The sequence below is a fragment of the Amphimedon queenslandica genome, unplaced genomic scaffold (assembly GCF_000090795.2).
Source record: "Amphimedon queenslandica unplaced genomic scaffold, v1.1 AMPQUscaffold_13395, whole genome shotgun sequence".
NCBI classification, from domain to species: Eukaryota; Metazoa; Porifera; class Demospongiae; order Haplosclerida; family Niphatidae; genus Amphimedon; species Amphimedon queenslandica.
This window is the reverse complement of record NW_003546369.1, coordinates 45,312-61,693: the sequence shown is the minus strand read 5'-3', so window position 1 is coordinate 61,693 and position 16,382 is coordinate 45,312. Positions and strand designations below refer to the sequence as shown.

The window sequence follows — 16,382 nt, the reverse complement described above, 5'->3', positions numbered from 1 at the left end:
TTAAAATTAAATGCAATAATGGTGCTGCAGCTGCTCCTTACAGCAATCAATCTTGTATTTGTAATTGTGCAAATTATAATCCTTCTATTTGGTTTGGTGATAGTAGGAGTTGGTACTTGGTTAGAGCTGCAATATAAATCACTGAAGGAAGTACTGGACAGCTCAAGATTGAACTATGGACCTTATCTGATCATTTGTGTTGGCATACTGGTCTCATTAATTGGATTATTTGGTTTTGTGGGAGTTAATGGGAAAAATGCAATCAACAAGTACTCCTTGGGTCTCTACATCATTTTGGCATTTATAGTGGTCCTGGGTCAAATGGCAGGAGCAATGGCCACTTTTGTTTTCCGTGAGCAAGTAGAATCTATTGCAAGTGAGGGGCTGAATGAGACTATGAAATACTATGGAATGAACAGTGAAGTAGGTACTCTAGTCACTGATTTTTGGAACAATTTACAGCAAGAAAATGGATGCTGTGGTGTCAATGGAGCAAGAGATTGGATTGGAGAAATACGTAATGATTCAGTTGTATTTCCTTCCACTTGCTGCAAGAATACAACAGACATACTCTGTGGCCGCAATTCATCAACTATTACCAGTGCTTATGGTGGCGGTTGCTTGAGTTTTGTTACTCAGCAGTTATCTGATAATCTCTTGCATGCAGGAGCCTTTGGACTGAGTGTTGTTGGTGTGCAGGCTGTAGCAATAATAGTTGCTGTTATAATCTTGACATTTACCTCAACAGTTAGTGAATATTCAAAATGAAATAATTATATACTCAGAAAAAGCTAGTAACAGAAAATTAGCAAAATTTAAATTCATTTAACTGTAGAAATCTGTAATCATTTGTTATTTATTATTAGATTGTGTACATTGTGAGATTATATTATACTTTAGCTCTTAGTTCAGTGCAAGGCAATTTACCTGCAACCATGCAGATAAGACTGAAATGCTGTCCAAAGACTCGGCAAGGAATGCATATGCAAATGTACATAATGTAAGGAAGCTTCCAGCATTGTAATGATGAGGCAAGGCTATACTATAGAGCTGCTATGCTCTCAATGAACTGACCTCAAAAGGTTATATACATTTCAGTGTCTATTTTACTGATTATGTCAGACTTAAATTCAAAAATAATATAATATTACTTGCAGGTAAGACTGACAAAAAGGATGCTGAAATTAAAACAGTTTATACAAAACATGTTAAATTCAAATAAAAAGTACCAGTAGCTCAATACTATAAATTAACTATATGGATGTGCAATGTTTTATAGGTACTATACTAGAACATGGCATCAAATTTTGGATCAAAGTGCAACTCGTATTTAATTGCTTCAGGTTCCTTTTCCTGTGATTCCTCTGAATCTTCTTCCTCATTACCACTATCAACTTTAGAACTAATATCTAGGCTAAGAAACTCCTCTCTCATCTTATAGGACATTCTTTTGTCTTCCATTTGACAAACTGTACTACTCGCTTCAATATCCAAAAGCTTCTGAGATATGGCCTTCACTTTCATAATTTCTTTACCAACCATTTCCTTTTTCTTAATGTCATCTATTTCCTTGTATTCTATTTCTGCTTGCTTTTTCAACATCTCCTTTGCCATCTGTATTTCTTTTTCCTGTTCCAGCCTGGCTTTTGCATTATCTGCTGTAATTAATTCCTTTTTTAGTTGCAGTTCTTTCTCTAGCATTGTGGCCTTTTCAACTTGGGCAATCTTTTCTTTCATTGCTCTAATTACTGCTGATAAATCATGTTCCTTTCTTATTTCTGCTTCATGCAGGACCTTTTCTTTCTCCAGTTTTGACTGAAGTTGCTTTTTTGCCAACTCATGTTTGATTTTCAGCACCATATCAGGTTCTTCTGCTTTTTCAGCTTCTAGATCTATTAATTTTCTTTTCCTTTCTTCTTCAACTAGAGTAACTGCTAAATATTTCTTTTTCATGTGTTCCTCAAAAGCAACTAGTTCTTCATTTGATCGAACCTTTAATTCCAACGGCTCTTCCTTTTCAGCTCTCATAATATCCTTTTCTAATGCAAGCTTCTTAGCTTCAATTCCCATTACTTCCCTGTCTTCATCCTGCTCAAAATTTTTGATATCACACATCTTTTCGTGATACCTTATCCTTTTCACATTTTCTAATTCACCTATAAATGGTTGCAGCTTTTTGTCTATTTCTGCCCTTTTTATTTCTTGTGTAGCTTTTAGAGCATCAGTCATATCTGTTTGAGCCTCTAATTCAGTTTCTTTTTCTTGTTTACCTTCCATAAGATATGTTAATTGGGCTATATCTTCTTGAATGTCTTCCTGCCTAGCTTTTGCAACCTCGATTCTAAATAAAGCTTCTTTTTCTTCCTTTTCTGCCTTAGCTTTGAATGATTCTTCTTTAGCCTTTTCTTTTTGTTGACATTCAAGACATTTTAAGATAGTCGAAGAAAAGATTGGCCCTCCAAAATACTTACCACATATTTGGCATTGATATGATGTGATAGTGGCATATTTTTTTGGTTCTATATGTTTTCTTAAGTATCTATTGAGTAATACAGATATTTCAATTGTTTTTGCAACCTCTAAGGCAGTGTGGCCTTTATTCGCTTTAATAGTTGGATCAGCTTTCCATTCTAATAATAACTTAACTACTTCGTAATGTCCTTTAGCACTGGCAATCATTAAAGCAGTATTACCTTTTCTGTCTTGAATATTAGGGTCCACAACTTGTTCCTTAAGTAAAAGTTCAATTATTTCAATATTATCATTTCGACAAGCCAACATAAAAGCATTCCCAGCATCTTGAACATTAGGTTCAACTTGTTCCTTCAGCAACAGTTCAACTATTTGAGTGTGACCTTTTTGACAAGCCAACATAAAAGTATTCCAACCATCATTGTTTCGAACATTAGGATCAACTTGTTTCTTCAACAGCAGTTCAACTATTTGAGTGTGGCCATTTTCACAAGCTAACATAACAGCATTCCAACCATCTTCTTGCTGATATTTATAATCAACTCCTTTATGAATCAATAGTTCAACAACTTCTTTGTTACCATGATAACTAGCAATCATTAAAGCATTTGATTCATCTGATGTCTTCAGGTGAGGATTAGCATTAGCTTGTAGTAACATGTGAATGATTGAAATGTGATTATATTCACTTGCCATGATTAGTGCAGTCCATCCATTATAGTCTTGAATGTTAACACTAGCTCTAGCCAACAGTAAACTGTGTACAATGTCCTTATGTCCTCTTTCGCAAGCTAACATTAAAACTGTTTCGCCTTCTTCATTAGTATGATCAATATTAACAGTCTCTAGTTGAAGAAGAAACTCTACTGCCTCATTATTACCAGCTATGACTGCTTCAAAAAGAGCTAGGTCAAAGGTGAAGTTCATATTTTCATCATCTCGAAGGATATGATGGTCGTTAATGTATAAACTAAATATACCAATGAGACGCATAAACTGTAACTTTCCTCCAGTATATTCTATTAGATTATCAGCTGTAGAGTCAAGTACTGTGTATTTAATTACCACTGATCCACTAAGAATTGTTATATGTTTTAATAATGATTGTACGAGTCCTACTGGTAGCAAATGTTTAATTAGAAGACCTAAACTGTTTAGATTACTACCATACCATGGATTATGAAGGTGTATAATAACATGAGGCATATTAGCTAAATCTGGAATGTGCTCTTGGTAAATGTTTTTTAATGACTTGTGAAGAAGTGCTACATTACTTGAAGATCGAAATGCGTCGGCTTTTTTTTTGTGATTTTGTAGTTCGTTCACTATATTCAGCTCATTTTCACCAAACGTAACACCTCTCAAAAATTTTTCACTTAAATCTACTATTAAGTTGCAGTCAATGAAATCATAGTACGGATGAATAATTTTGAAAGCTTCATTTAATGATGCATTTGTTAGTTTGTCACTCCAGTTCATGTAAGTTTCAATCCATCTCGTTATATTAATGAGTAGCTTTGGATCAGAGGCTTCTTTCTCATCAAAAGCTATTCGTACCTCCATGTCTAGATCAGTAAATGTCTTTTTGAGCTCTATCAGTGAATGTGAAATTTCTTCTTCATCTTCTTTTGTGCTAAACTTAATTTCCTGTTTTTGTTTAGTACTCACAAAAGCTCCATTACTAATGTTAGGTACTGATGCTTCAATCATTTTTTTGATATTTTGTGCAAGCGTATTTTCTCTTCTAATCCTCAATGCAGTAATGACATCCTTCCAAGTTGCTTCAGAATAAACAGAATCCCATTTCGAATATAACTTCCTTTTTCTATCATTCACTGTGGAATTCTCAGCTTCGATAATTGATACATCATGTTGTGTTATTCCAGGTAAGCAACAAGCAAATGATTGCCAATCCACGAGTGGTTCAAGCCATTGAATTAGCAACGATATCTCCGGTCGATCATCAATCGTAGGACCAGGATTGCATTCAACGTCTCCTGATAAGAGGAGGAGCATACATAGACAAACAATCAAATAATAGAGACCGTTGTAAATCAGAATAGAAGTACTGCCTCGAGGTAAGACTAATGATGAGTGGAGGTAATTTGTATCAGTAAGTGCACCAGTAGTACATTGCACGCAGTTACCTAAAACAAGAGTACGTTTATGATATGGCTACTGAGTTGTGATTTACCGGGAGGGATCATCAAGGTGTCACTGTGTATCGATAAATAGAGAGAGAGGAAGAGGAGGAAAGTATTAAGAGACAGAGGTACTGGCAGTTTAGCCATGTCTCCTGATGTCGAGCCTGATGTAGTACTGCCCGATTTGTTGTCTACTGCAGCTTTGAATGCTGACAGTGAACCGTGGCGGAGCCCATTAAATTTAGCTGGTCTACTGGAGGCAGCTTGAGCTTGACCGTAATTCCAAAGTCCAATATTTGCTCTCCATTGACAGACATCAATCATTCTGATAACAAATTAATTATCTACAAAAGTTTATAATGAACAAAACCACAAAACCCAGCAGTTTCCGCTATAATTAATATCTCAGCTCCTCACATCACGTGATTGGTATCTAGATCTACATGCAGCGCACGTGTTCATACTGCGCATGCTCGCTAGGCAGTCATCGCACGTGATTCCTCGAGGGCATGGGCACTCCTTACACGTACACGTTGCATCAACTGACATAAGTCTTCTCGAGTCTTCTCCATACAATGTCCAGGCTACATACTTCACTTTCACTCGCTTCTAGGATCCTTCATGCCTCAGGCATGGCTTCGAGAAAGGTTAGAATGTGTTTTGATCATCAAATTTGTTTATTTTTTTAGGTTCCACGAAGTGTATCAGCTTCTCTGTTTCAGTTGAACAGATACTCGAGGTATGTTTTGTTATACATCGTCAAGTGGCCTCATTCAGGTTAACAAGAATAAATTCCACTGAGAAATTACACCCTCATTGATACGTTGTGGGGTAGGGTTAAAATTTTGTTTTATTAATTTCACTTTCTAATGGTGGATGTTTGAGCTGATTTATTTTATTGTTTTTTCTATTTGCCCACGTAAATTATGCATTATCTAATTTGTATGAAAAAGATTAATTTTGTAACATAAAAAGTAAAAAGATAATCTGCCTGTTTGGCGTACTTTAGCCTCCATATAGCGGGAAATTTTATAGGGAATTAAATTTGGCATTTTGATAGCCATTTGACAAAATAAAAATCCACCATTATTAGCCATTATGCACATGCTCAATGGCACATGACCACAAATTTGCCAAATTAAAATTTGCCAATCACCAAAAATTTTAGCAATTCGCCAAATTTAACTTCGTCCAAAATTTTCAGCTATACGGTATGTAACGGGACGCTAAATATTTAATCTCTTGTCATGTATATTTTTCTCCTTGTAGCAAACCCTCTCGCATCATTGGTATAGATTTAGGCACAACTAATTCCTGTGTTGCGGTGATGGAGGGTAAAGATCCTAAAGTCATAGAGAACTCTGAGGGTTCACGTACCACACCTTCCGTTGTATCCTTTAAAGATGGTCAGCGGTCAGTTGGTATACTGGCTAAGAGACAAGCTGTTACAAATGCCAAGAATACCTTTTATGCTACAAAACGTTTGATTGGACGCCGGTATGATGACAAGGAAATCCAAAAGGAAATGTAAGAAATGGTTGAGGGACAATAGTGTGTGTAATTGGATAATTTTATTTCGAGTTGCACCAATACAGAAATTTACCGATATTCCCATAACTGATATTCTATTGCCAATGAAGACCGATACCGATAACTGATCCGTTATTAATAACTAATATTAAAGTTTATTAAGTAATTATTAATAAACTTTAATCATGAACGTAATTTATACAACCAAAGTTTCTTTTACCTAAAAGTAGTATTTCTGGCAAGAATTGCACACATCAAATCTACTGTCTTCACTAGTTTTGTAATAGTCCCATATACATGATTGTTTTTTTGGACATCTTTGATACAGTAATAAGTTAGCTAAGCTTATGCAGGTGGACTCACTGAGCTTGCGCAATACCACGTGTTATAACATCGGAATCGGTAGCTTTTTTGTAACCGATAACCGATATTCTCAAAATAGGCCGATATCTGATAAGCCAATCACAATATCGGTGCAACTCTAATTTTATTGAAAAAAATGCCTACTATAGTTAAACTATGTTCACACTAATGTATTAAGGTCTGCATGATGCAATTGGTCATTGTTATCCTTCTCAATCGTTTCTGTAGGAAGCATGTACCGTTTGATATAATACGTGCCACTAATGGCGATGCTTGGCTAAAAGGAGCAGATGGTAAAGTTTATTCTCCAAGTCAAATCGGTGCCTTTGTCCTCATAAAAATGAAAGAAACTGCAGGTTGGGTGGACAATGTGAATCATTGAGGTCAATGTTACACTCATTGTATCTCTATAGAGTCTTATCTCGGACAAAAGGTAGATCATGCTGTTGTTACTGTACCTGCTTACTTCAATGACTCACAGAGACAAGTAAGGATGAGTAGTATTTTTATCATGTGCAGCTTTGGCATTGATTACATAATGAAGTACTATTAGGCACATGACCCTGTGATTTAATCTATACACATTACACACCAGCTTAAGTAATAGATCTAGTAATCTTATCTTCCCTCTAAAGGCTACTAAAGATGCTTGTCAGATTGCTGGTCTGAAGGTTGAGCGTATTATTAATGAGCCAACGGCAGCTGCTCTTGCCTATGGACTTAAGAGTGAAGATGCTAATAAGATGTGAGCCAATTAAATCTTCCTCCACAACAAATGTCTATAAAATATTGTTCTGTTCTTATTTCTCACAGTATTGGTGTGTATGATCTTGGTGGAGGTACATTTGATATATCAATACTGGAAATGCAGAAAGGAGTTTTTGAGGTACAATATGAAGATATTTCACATGATGTGGTCATGTGATGTTCACATGGATTATTATTACAGGTCAAGTCAACTAATGGGGACACATTCCTTGGTGGGGAAGATTTTGATAATGTACTTGTGAAATATTTGGTTGACGAGTTTAAAAGAGATGTAAGTCCTTGTTGTCATTACTCTCCTTTTCACCCTTCTTTTACCTTCCTGCCCCCTCAGCAAGGCATTGATCTTTCTAAAGATGAGATGGCATTACAAAGAGTGAGAGAGGCAGCAGAAAAGGCAAAGATTGAACTCTCTTCTTCACTACAGGTGAGAAAGAATTATATGAAAGAGTCATGTTTGTATTATTGATTTAATATTATGTTTATTCTCCATAGACTGATATCAGTCTGCCATTTATCACTATGGATGCTGGTGTTCCCAAGCATTTAAACGTTACACTTACGAGATCAAAGTTTGAGTCTCTCGTCTCATCTCTCATTGAGAGAACTGTTGCTCCATGCCATCAAGCGTTCAAAGATGCCGATGTAACTATCAGCGATATCAATGAGGTCTTACTTGTCGGTGGAATGACAAGAATGCCTAAAGTATGTGTCCAATGTTAACGCTCATAAAGGTATTGTGCTTTATTTAGGTTCAAGAAACTGTAAAAAATATTTTCAGTCGTCCTCCAAGTAAATCGGTTAATCCAGATGAAGCTGTTTCCATTGGAGCCGCCATACAAGTATAATGATTATTACTAACTTATTGTGCTGTTGATACATTGTAGGGTGGAGTTCTGACTGGTCAGACTAGTGATGTAGTCTTGCTTGATGTTACTCCACTGTCACTGGGTATTGAGACACTCGGAGGAGTATTCACTCGTCTCATTAAAAAGAACACAACCATACCCACCAAGAAGGGGCAGGTAAGGGAGGATGTGCACCCATTGCCTTTGCAGCAACTTCTAAAAATAATATATTTTTGTCAAAAGAGCTCAAACTACATATTGTAACTATTTTATGTTGGGATTGCATTTGGTGAGCATATTTGCTTGTCAAATAATGTGAAATAAGCACTTCTGTTTACAAAAATTATAAAAATGAATATTGCTGTCATTGTTGAGGAAACTACCTGATTGGCCTCCGATTGTCAAGAATTGGGCCTAAGATCCTGTGTCCCTGGGGTATTTTGGCAAAAATAGCAAAGAGTGAATTCTCTTTTTTAATAATTTTTTCTGATACATATACATGTTCTCATGTTGTGTATCAATTTTGAGCTAATTTTGATCAAATTTGAATTTTTTATGATTTTTTGAAGTCATTCAAAATCCTGCCAACAACCAAAGACTATAGCCTTGGGTCTTTAGTCAAATTTTGCCAAAAATGTCAAGGAGAGAATTCTTCAATTTTATAATTTTTTCTGATACATATACATGTTCTTATGTTGTGTATCAACTTTGAGCTGATTCTCATCAAACGTGGATTTTTTATGAATTTTTTGAAGTTGCTCCAAATGTCATGTACTGTATTGTAGTGCTCATGAAGCTCATGCAGTCTAGCTCACTTAGCATGCTGTAGTGAAACCCTGTGAATGAGACTCTTATTAATTTTTGTAGGTATTCTCAACTGCTGCTGATGGACAAACCTCTGTTGAAATAGTTGTATGTCAAGGAGAGAGAGAGATGGCAGCTGATAATAAAGTATTGGGTCGCTTCCAACTCATCGGCATCCCTCCAGCACCTCGTGGTATCCCTCAGATTGAAGTGTCCTTTGACATTGATGCTAACGGGATTGTTAGTGTATCAGCCAAAGACAAAGGGACTGGGAAAGAACAGCAAAGTATGAGAAAGAGAAACAAGAGCTTAATGAGCTAATGTTGCTTTTTATAATTTCATTTTCTATTTTAGTTGTCATTCAAAGCAGTGGTGGTCTAACTAAGGATGAGATAGAGAACATGGTCAAAGATGCAGAGAAATATGCACAGGAAGATCAGATACGCAAAGTCAGTCTTTATCAGCCATTGCTTTGTTTTTATGGTCCCTATAGGAGAAAATTGAGGCTTCCAATGCTGCAGAGAGCATCCTTCATGATACTGAAAGTAAAATGGAAGAATATAAAGATCAACTGCCAGCAGATGAGGTAAGAGTAACATAACTACAGTACTGGGGGAATGTATCAATGTACATGTATAGATTGAAAATATGAATTGATTTATGCATCTAATATAAGGGGTAAAGGAAATGTATTATTTTTCCATTATGTGTGTGTAGGTTAGTAACTTAAAGACAGAGATTGAGAAGGCAAGGGCCAAGCTAAGCAACAAAGACAATGAAACTGCTGAATCGATAAGAGAGGCAGCTAATGAAGTACAAAAACTGTCCTTGAAACTCTTTGAAAGTGCTTACAAGAAGGTTAGATAGTTGTTACAATCCATATATGAATAAAAAATTAGAAACTTGTTCCAGAATGTCAAATTTAGATTTGGCTCTTTTATTTTGTAGATGGCAAGTGAAAAGGGAGCAAGTGAAGGAGCAACTGGAGGAGCAAGTGAAAGTGGAGCTAGTGAAGGAGGAGCAACTGAGGGAGAAGCAAAAGAAAGCAAAGAAAGTCAGAACAACTGATGTCAATGAAGAAAAGGAAACATTTATTGTTATTGAGTCATCATAGATAATTATTATTATCTATGCAATCATGTAATTTATCTATGTTAATAATGATTTATTTTAGTGTGATTTCCACGCCTTAAATTTGCTAACCACGCCCTCTGAGTTAAGTTGTCCCCGCCCCTTTAAATTGAAATATCGGCACAAGTTGCTGTATTTTCTCTCACTTTCCCCCTCTTTTTCGTTACTCTCTGCCGAGGGAGAGGAAGGAGGCTAATGGCCGGTAAGGTAGACTTGAAGGTGGTTCTTCTTGGCAAGGAGTATGGCGGTAAAACCAGTCTAGTGGAGAGATACATCCACGGGAAGTTCAATGCCCAAGCCCCATATCAAAGTGTAAGTATACTTTATAACAGCCCATGCTGAGTCACTTTAGGACATGAGTGGGATACAGATAAACTGATTATTACTTTAGTGTCAGTATTTTATAACAAAGTATGATAGCTTGTAGCAGTTTAATACATTTAAGTATGTTCTTGTGTTACTTGCTCTCTGAACACTGCCCTGACAATAATTTATTATAAAAAGCAGTTAAAGTGTTCATTTATTCACTTCTAAACCTCTTAATAATAAACTGTAATTAAAATTTATTATTTGGGAGGGGCATTAACCATTAAAACTTACTGTGTTTTTTCATAATTTGGCTTATTATTAAGTTATGATTCATTTTTCGTGTCTCATACCATTTGCTATTGTTTGGATTATTTGTTGTAGCCTTCATCAGTTAATGTATCATTCACTACTAACATGTTTTGTATATTCTTCAGTTTATTATTTTGTTTCAAAACTATGAGGAAAGTACCACTCACCACTGCCTCATGCAGTACATGTGACGTGATTAGGTGATCATTTTTCATATGCTATTACATTACGAGTATTGAGAGAGGTGTTCCTTAGTATTGTATTGTGCTTTTAGTGTTTGTCTCATTATGTCCATGACAAGACCCTTTTACTGTTACACATTTATACTCTCTTGTGTATATAATACAATAGTACATATGTGTGTGTGTGTGTGTGTGTGTACTACATACTCACATACATGTACATGTATAGATTAATCATTAGGAGGTGATTTGACCTTTAGGGGTTTTATACATTGATCCACATTATACATCATTAGTGGTGTAACTATTAGCTACTGTACAGTGTCAATGTGTCATTGGCTCCTGGTATAGCTCTAGTCATGGTATAGATCTAGTGACATTCATTCCCTTCCTTCCTGCATGGTAGTGTTGTGTACTATACCTGTATAAATATATAATTTATTGGCAGATGGCTGGTGTCTATGCTTTTGATAATTCTTTTACTTTTAATAAGTGCACACACACACATGTATGTTATTGATATTTTTGTTTCATTATAGACGATTGGAGCAGCTTTTGGAGCCAAGAAAGTCACAGTGAATGGAGAGAGTGTGACACTAGGGATATGGGTGAGTTAGGAGAGGGGGAGAGAGAGAAGGGTATGTACATGTACATGTATGTAACGTAATGGAAGAACTACACAATGTGTGACTCTATGAGAGAGTGAGAGATGTGTGCAATTTTAAAAGTCAATGTGTTTGTGTATAAGAACTGAAGAGCAGCATAATTTATTATTCATTATGCGTGTGATGAAGGATCAAGAAGCAGTCAATGATGAACTGAAAGATACACAATGTCTAGGTGTTAGCCCACACACTCACTGCATACTATAATATACTAATACATGCAACTGCTATAGGATCAGGTGGTCATAAGATTCATTTTGAACTGTTGCCAGTAGTACAGTTATTCTGTTATTGAAAACTAGTCATTAATTGTGTGTATTATAGTGATGCTGTTGTGTTTATTTGTTATTATTTAATGTCTGTTTTAATCACATCTCCTCTCTTTTCCCCCTTTCTCTCTTTATCTCTTTTTCATGTTCCTTTCTCTCTCTCTCTCTCCCTCTCTCTCTCTCTTCATCTCTCTCTTTCCCTCTCCCTCCATTAGGACACTGCTGGCTCAGAGAGGTACGAGTCAATGAGTAGAATATACTACAGAGGTGCCAAGTCAGCAATTGTGTGTTTTGGTAAGTTCAATTGTGTACAAATTACATCATTATAAAATATACATGTATATGTACATGTACTACTAACTGGATATTGTTCTGTCCATCTCTTGTGCTTAATTCTTTGCTCTCATAGACTCTTTCATTTTTTTCATTGATGAGTTTGTTATAGAAAGCAATGAAGCTTTTGGATTCTATTGAGGACAAATTCAAAATCTTCCTTACTCATGTACTTTATCTTGTCCTCGTCCTTTTGTTCCTCTCACTTGCACAAACTCTCTTATATCTTTTCTTTTCTCCTCTTTTCTTTTCTCCTCTCTCTCTGTAGACCTGACTGACCCCTCAAGTTTCGAAAGAGCCAAGTTTTGGGTGAATGAGTTAAAGCAGACAGAAGAGGTAAGCAGCAATGAAAGGAGAATACTAAGACTAGGGAACTGAGGGATCATACATACATGTACTGTGCCTGGGGAAAGATGGGGAAATTGAGTATAAAGGAGAGAAGAAGCCACTTCTAATCCTTTGAAATCAATAAGCAATTAGAGTATACAAATATTGAAGTCCTTTCCCTTATAAAATTATTCTATAAGGAAAAATCAACTTTTGAAATCTAATCAAAAGAATTGGAATGATTTTAATGAAGCCTTGTTCCTTATTGTCCTGTTTATATTAGCTGTTGACATAAGGGCTTGAGTCACTGAGTTAGCTCTACTACAAGTTTATATTGTGACATCATGTCTTGTGTAGGATTGTGTGATATACCTTTGTGGAACAAAGTATGATTTAGTAGAGGATAATAAGAAAGCTAGAAAGGTTGATGCCAGCAGTGCTAAGGAATATGCTGACGGTAAGGAATTGATTGTTGATTTATCCTTTGTGATATTGTATCTCTTTGCTTTTGTCCTTCTGTTTTTCTTTTATCTTTATTATTTTTAATCTCTCTCTCTCTTTTTGTTGTAGAAATTTCAGCAAAATATGTTGAGACTTCAGCCAAAACTGGTTATAATATAGATTACCTTTTTATGATGATAGCTGAGGATTTTGTCAACGTCACTAGAAATAAAGTACAAGCTAACAAAGGTGAGAGAAGGAAGGGGATACTATGGGATAGGGTTTATCATTTATATTATTAGTAATTAGTTGTGATAATTATAATTGACATTTGTGATATTAACTTAGTAATTCCATGTTTCTCCTTTTGCTGTATAAGTGTTTTTGAGCGGTATAATTTTTCATGATTCACAAAAATAATTTGTGAAAATCATTTAATATAATACAAGCCTACAAAGTAGAATTGAAATCTGTAAATTAGAAATTTTACCAATTTTGCAAAATTTACTGTATAGTGGGTATATTCCATCAGAGTTTAATTTCGTTCTTTTGATTCTCATTCCTTGTGGAAACAAATAATTTTCAAACGAAAAAGGTGTTTCCTCAATGCCACATGTGCAAAATGGCTGCTCAGAATGAAATTGAAACAAACGAAAATTTCTAATCCTGCTTAGAACGAACATTTTTTTAGACGAAATATACCTGCTATATGGTAAAAACCACTTATACTGTAACTGTAGTACTGTACCTCTTCTTTTTATTCTTTCTTCTATTTCTCTTTCTTGCTGTCTCTTTCTTTTCAGATGAAGATTCTAGTGTAGCATTACGTCTTGAGCAACCTCCAATGAACAGAGAAAAGTGTAAATGTTGATTACACTATTTCTTTAATCATTATTATTATTATTATTATTATTATTATTATTATTATTATTATTATTATTATTATTGTTATTATTGTTATTATTATTATCTTGTTTTGTTATATTTACTTCACATTTTTGTTTTTTGTCATGTCACTCTCTCTCTCTCTCTTTTCCCATCAGTTTTATTACTAATAATAATAATATCATGATAATACAAATAAACCACCCATATATTGGCACATAACTACAGAGTCAACAGTAATCATGCCTGAATCAGTGATGATATTGCCCAAAATGAACGAGTCAAGTCTGATATCTATACTGCTGCAGTCCTGACAAGTATCATTGCTGATCATGCCTGATAACTGTGGCATGGGTTTTGTGACTGATTGCTAAAAATGCATGATCCAGTACTGATTTCAGGATTCAGGCTAACATCAATCCTGATTCAGACTCCAAACTATTGGGTGTGTATTGTAATTCCGCTGAATCAGTTCCTGTGTCAGAGGAAATGGCAGCAAGCCGCCGAAGTGGCAGTCGCTTTGGTAAGTCTTTTAATCAGTAATAGGAAGCATTGACTAATAATTTGTAGAGACAGACTTCAAAGATCATTTAGATGTAAGGGGACTTACATTTGAAGACTTAAAGGGTCATCAGTGTCCAGATAGTGTCCTACTCAAACTGAGTAAAGGCTTAGATAACTGGGATATTGTTGGGTTGTACTTGGAAATCACACTTCCTGAAATCAAGGCCATTAAAGTTGATAATGACTCTGAAGAAAGTAGAAGATTTGCACTTTTAAACAAATGGAAGCAGAAGAACGGGGATAATGCCACATATTACAATCTTGTGTTCGGTTTACTTGATGCTGAAAGAATTGATATTGCTGACCAAGCACTAGACTATTTGAAGGAAAGTGAGTATTTATGGTTTGTGAGGTATACTATAAACTGAATCATATTTTGTCAGATATAATTGAGATAAGAAGGCAGCAGAAGACAGCATGGCAAGAAGAGGAAGAGCGACAAAGAGAAGAAAGGCGGCAGCAGGAGATACAACTAGAATATGAAATGAAAGAAAGTATGTATTAAATTAGCCTGGTAACACCCCTTCTCGCCTTCTGCAATGAGAGAACGGGGAAGGGTCCGGTGACACTGCTACAGAAATTGTGGCACTGTGTTTCATTTTGGGCACACCTGCACTCACATGAAAGTAACTTAGTGACATGACCTATTCAAGTATGACTGGCAAGCTATTATAGTAAAGAATCTGCTGCATATTCCACCAAATCTGTTTTATGATATGCTTGGTAAGACCCATTCTTTCTTTCGACCAACTTTTGTAGCTTGAAAGAGCTCCAGACCAGTAAAACAAGGTTTACGCCATTCTTTCTCCATTGAATTTTGCTGTTTAAAATGGTGGTCAATTATTGCACGTAGATGGATACCGTATCTTAAAATAATGATTTTTATGCGCTTCTTTATTTCCAGATCTAGATGTTTATAAATACAATGACTGCTGGCAAAGAAACATAAACTAACTGTAGAGTAAGTAACAGAAGAATAAGAACAATTCTCATGTGAAGCTTGGTTAAAAAGTATGTAGATGCCTGTTTTTCATCCCACAAATGATGTCCTTGAATATAACTAGATCTTTGATAGATTCCTTCTTGCCTTTTACTATTGTAGCTGCCTATAGCAACAATTATTTGATGCAGGAATGCTTAAGCCATACAAGTGTCCCATATAAGAATCTTATTAGGATCTTTATGCTCCTCTAAAAATGGGTTTTAATTTAATGAAAAACCTTTAAAGAAAGGGACTGAAAATATTGTAAAATGAAGTTTAGATTTTAAAATTGGTGTTTTATGCCAGAAAAATGCAAAATTTCAAAAAACTTTGCCTGTGGTAATCAGAATCAGACCAAATTTACAATAGAGCCTCTTTACATGATTACACATACAGTGTCATAGAGATATTTCAATTAAACAGGGCTAATATAGGAAAATGTGGTATTGAGCAATACGAAAATCAAAATAAGCGGCACTACAAGTAGAAAAGGAGAAATATCTCTATGTTAATCAATTTGTTTAGTTAAAAACTGCCTTCACCTAGAAATCTGGTCATTCAAATTGAAATTAAGAGGAGTTTTTCGGTTTTGAAAATTCTTCAGTATTTTAGCTATTATGGGTTAAAGGCTCAAGTTAGTTTACTAACTAATTTAGTTACTGTCTTTTAACTAGTACTGGTTTCATTATGACTGGTAAAGTACTTTGGGAAAAACAGCTTCCTTAGCAACAGATTAAAAAATTTGCGTGGGCAGTAGTGCAGCACCCTTAAGGAGCTTCAAAAAGATTATCATGTGACAGTCATGGGATTATAGTACTTAATAACTAAGATAACTACTAATTATTGCATTCCTTTCTGCAACAAATTTTTGTACATAAATATTAGAGACTATGTAACCTTACCAGGATAGGAAACTAGGATTTCTCCGGTGGACAATGTCTGTGATTGGATTGGACATTAAATAGAATAAATTTGACCATGTGGCTTGCTTTTCATGCCGAATTGATGAATTTTTGGTTTTTAAGCCAGTATTATAGTCAAATGCCCTGCATGAATTAA

At 35.3% G+C, this 16,382-nt stretch overlaps 5 protein-coding genes and 3 long non-coding RNA genes across 10 annotated transcripts in view; 4 read left to right on the top strand and 4 right to left on the bottom strand.

Moving 5' to 3' along the window:
• The first annotated feature begins 13 nt into the window (after positions 1 to 13).
• Positions 14 to 906, top strand: LOC105312862 (tetraspanin-9-like). Its single transcript, XM_011405821.2, has one exon. The coding sequence runs from the start codon at positions 19 to 21 to the stop codon at positions 766 to 768; it is 750 nt and encodes a 249-aa protein (XP_011404123.1). The 5' UTR covers positions 14 to 18; the 3' UTR covers positions 769 to 906.
• A 198-nt stretch (positions 907 to 1,104) lies between these two features.
• On the bottom strand, positions 1,105 to 5,054 carry LOC109582217 (uncharacterized). Its single transcript, XM_019996868.1, has 2 exons — positions 4,667 to 5,054; positions 1,105 to 4,619 (listed from the first exon to the last, which is right to left on the bottom strand). The coding sequence occupies exons 1-2, from the start codon at positions 4,938 to 4,940 to the stop codon at positions 1,288 to 1,290; spliced, it is 3,606 nt and encodes a 1,201-aa protein (XP_019852427.1). The 5' UTR covers positions 4,941 to 5,054; the 3' UTR covers positions 1,105 to 1,287.
• A 75-nt stretch (positions 5,055 to 5,129) lies between these two features.
• Positions 5,130 to 10,120, top strand: LOC100641128 (stress-70 protein, mitochondrial-like). 2 transcript variants are annotated; one of them, XM_019996870.1, is made up of 17 exons: positions 5,131 to 5,263; positions 5,306 to 5,355; positions 5,886 to 6,143; positions 6,738 to 6,865; positions 6,923 to 6,996; positions 7,145 to 7,254; positions 7,323 to 7,395; positions 7,459 to 7,548; positions 7,609 to 7,701; positions 7,770 to 7,979; positions 8,027 to 8,116; positions 8,162 to 8,299; positions 8,990 to 9,212; positions 9,281 to 9,375; positions 9,420 to 9,512; positions 9,644 to 9,784; positions 9,875 to 10,120. In XM_019996870.1, exons 1-17 carry the CDS (start codon positions 5,192 to 5,194, stop codon positions 9,992 to 9,994), a joined length of 2,058 nt encoding a protein of 685 aa, XP_019852429.1. In that variant the 5' UTR covers positions 5,131 to 5,191; the 3' UTR covers positions 9,995 to 10,120. The 2 variants fall into 2 exon arrangements, with proteins under 2 accessions (XP_019852428.1, XP_019852429.1); XM_019996869.1 differs by having other exon boundaries at positions 5,130 to 5,263; positions 7,459 to 7,701.
• Positions 10,121 to 10,154: 34 nt separating this feature from the next.
• Positions 10,155 to 13,984, top strand: LOC100639990 (ras-related protein Rab-24-like). The gene is made up of 7 exons (XM_003386786.3): positions 10,155 to 10,369; positions 11,397 to 11,465; positions 12,007 to 12,085; positions 12,393 to 12,460; positions 12,809 to 12,908; positions 13,022 to 13,141; positions 13,696 to 13,984. The coding sequence occupies exons 1-7, from the start codon at positions 10,253 to 10,255 to the stop codon at positions 13,761 to 13,763; spliced, it is 621 nt and encodes a 206-aa protein (XP_003386834.1). The 5' UTR covers positions 10,155 to 10,252; the 3' UTR covers positions 13,764 to 13,984.
• Positions 12,079 to 16,382, bottom strand: part of LOC109582220 (uncharacterized) — a 13,468-nt gene continuing 9,164 nt past the window's right edge. The window contains exon 2 of the long non-coding RNA XR_002184969.1: positions 12,079 to 12,350. This is a non-coding gene — a long non-coding RNA (uncharacterized LOC109582220). The remainder of the gene's footprint in view (positions 12,351 to 16,382) is intronic.
• Positions 13,150 to 13,725, bottom strand: LOC109582218 (uncharacterized). The gene is made up of 3 exons (XR_002184968.1): positions 13,641 to 13,725; positions 13,401 to 13,594; positions 13,150 to 13,342 (listed from the first exon to the last, which is right to left on the bottom strand). It is a non-coding gene; the product is annotated as an uncharacterized LOC109582218 (long non-coding RNA).
• LOC109582221 (uncharacterized) lies at positions 13,864 to 14,422 on the bottom strand. The gene is made up of 2 exons (XR_002184970.1): positions 14,388 to 14,422; positions 13,864 to 14,333 (listed from the first exon to the last, which is right to left on the bottom strand). It is a non-coding gene; the product is annotated as an uncharacterized LOC109582221 (long non-coding RNA).
• Positions 14,254 to 16,382, top strand: part of LOC105312861 (uncharacterized) — a 10,241-nt gene continuing 8,112 nt past the window's right edge. For both annotated transcript variants that reach the window (XM_019996871.1, XM_019996872.1), the window contains exons 1-3: positions 14,254 to 14,300; positions 14,348 to 14,671; positions 14,725 to 14,835. In XM_019996871.1, coding sequence (XP_019852430.1) covers positions 14,267 to 14,300; positions 14,348 to 14,671; positions 14,725 to 14,835 — 469 coding nt within the window. In that variant the 5' untranslated portion in view covers positions 14,254 to 14,266. The remainder of the gene's footprint in view (positions 14,301 to 14,347; positions 14,672 to 14,724; positions 14,836 to 16,382) is intronic.

Excerpts from the sequence above, each read along its gene's own strand:
- LOC105312862 (XM_011405821.2), top strand. The coding sequence starts at position 19 with ATGGTGCTGCAGCTGCTCCTTACAGCAATCAATCTTGTATTTGTAATT.
- LOC109582217 (XM_019996868.1), bottom strand. The coding sequence starts at position 4,940 with ATGATTGATGTCTGTCAATGGAGAGCAAATATTGGACTTTGGAATTAC. Across the intron at positions 4,620-4,666 it reads CACCTTGATGATCCCTCCCG|GTAACTGCGTGCAATGTACT; the intron begins GTAAATCACAAC and ends CTCTTGTTTTAG.
- LOC100641128 (XM_019996869.1), top strand. The coding sequence starts at position 5,192 with ATGTCCAGGCTACATACTTCACTTTCACTCGCTTCTAGGATCCTTCAT. Across the intron at positions 6,866-6,922 it reads AAAAATGAAAGAAACTGCAG|AGTCTTATCTCGGACAAAAG; the intron begins GTTGGGTGGACA and ends GTATCTCTATAG. Across the intron at positions 8,117-8,161 it reads CCATTGGAGCCGCCATACAA|GGTGGAGTTCTGACTGGTCA; the intron begins GTATAATGATTA and ends GATACATTGTAG.
- LOC100639990 (XM_003386786.3), top strand. The coding sequence starts at position 10,253 with ATGGCCGGTAAGGTAGACTTGAAGGTGGTTCTTCTTGGCAAGGAGTAT. Across the intron at positions 12,909-13,021 it reads TGCTAAGGAATATGCTGACG|AAATTTCAGCAAAATATGTT; the intron begins GTAAGGAATTGA and ends TTTTTGTTGTAG. Across the intron at positions 13,142-13,695 it reads TAAAGTACAAGCTAACAAAG|ATGAAGATTCTAGTGTAGCA; the intron begins GTGAGAGAAGGA and ends CTTTCTTTTCAG.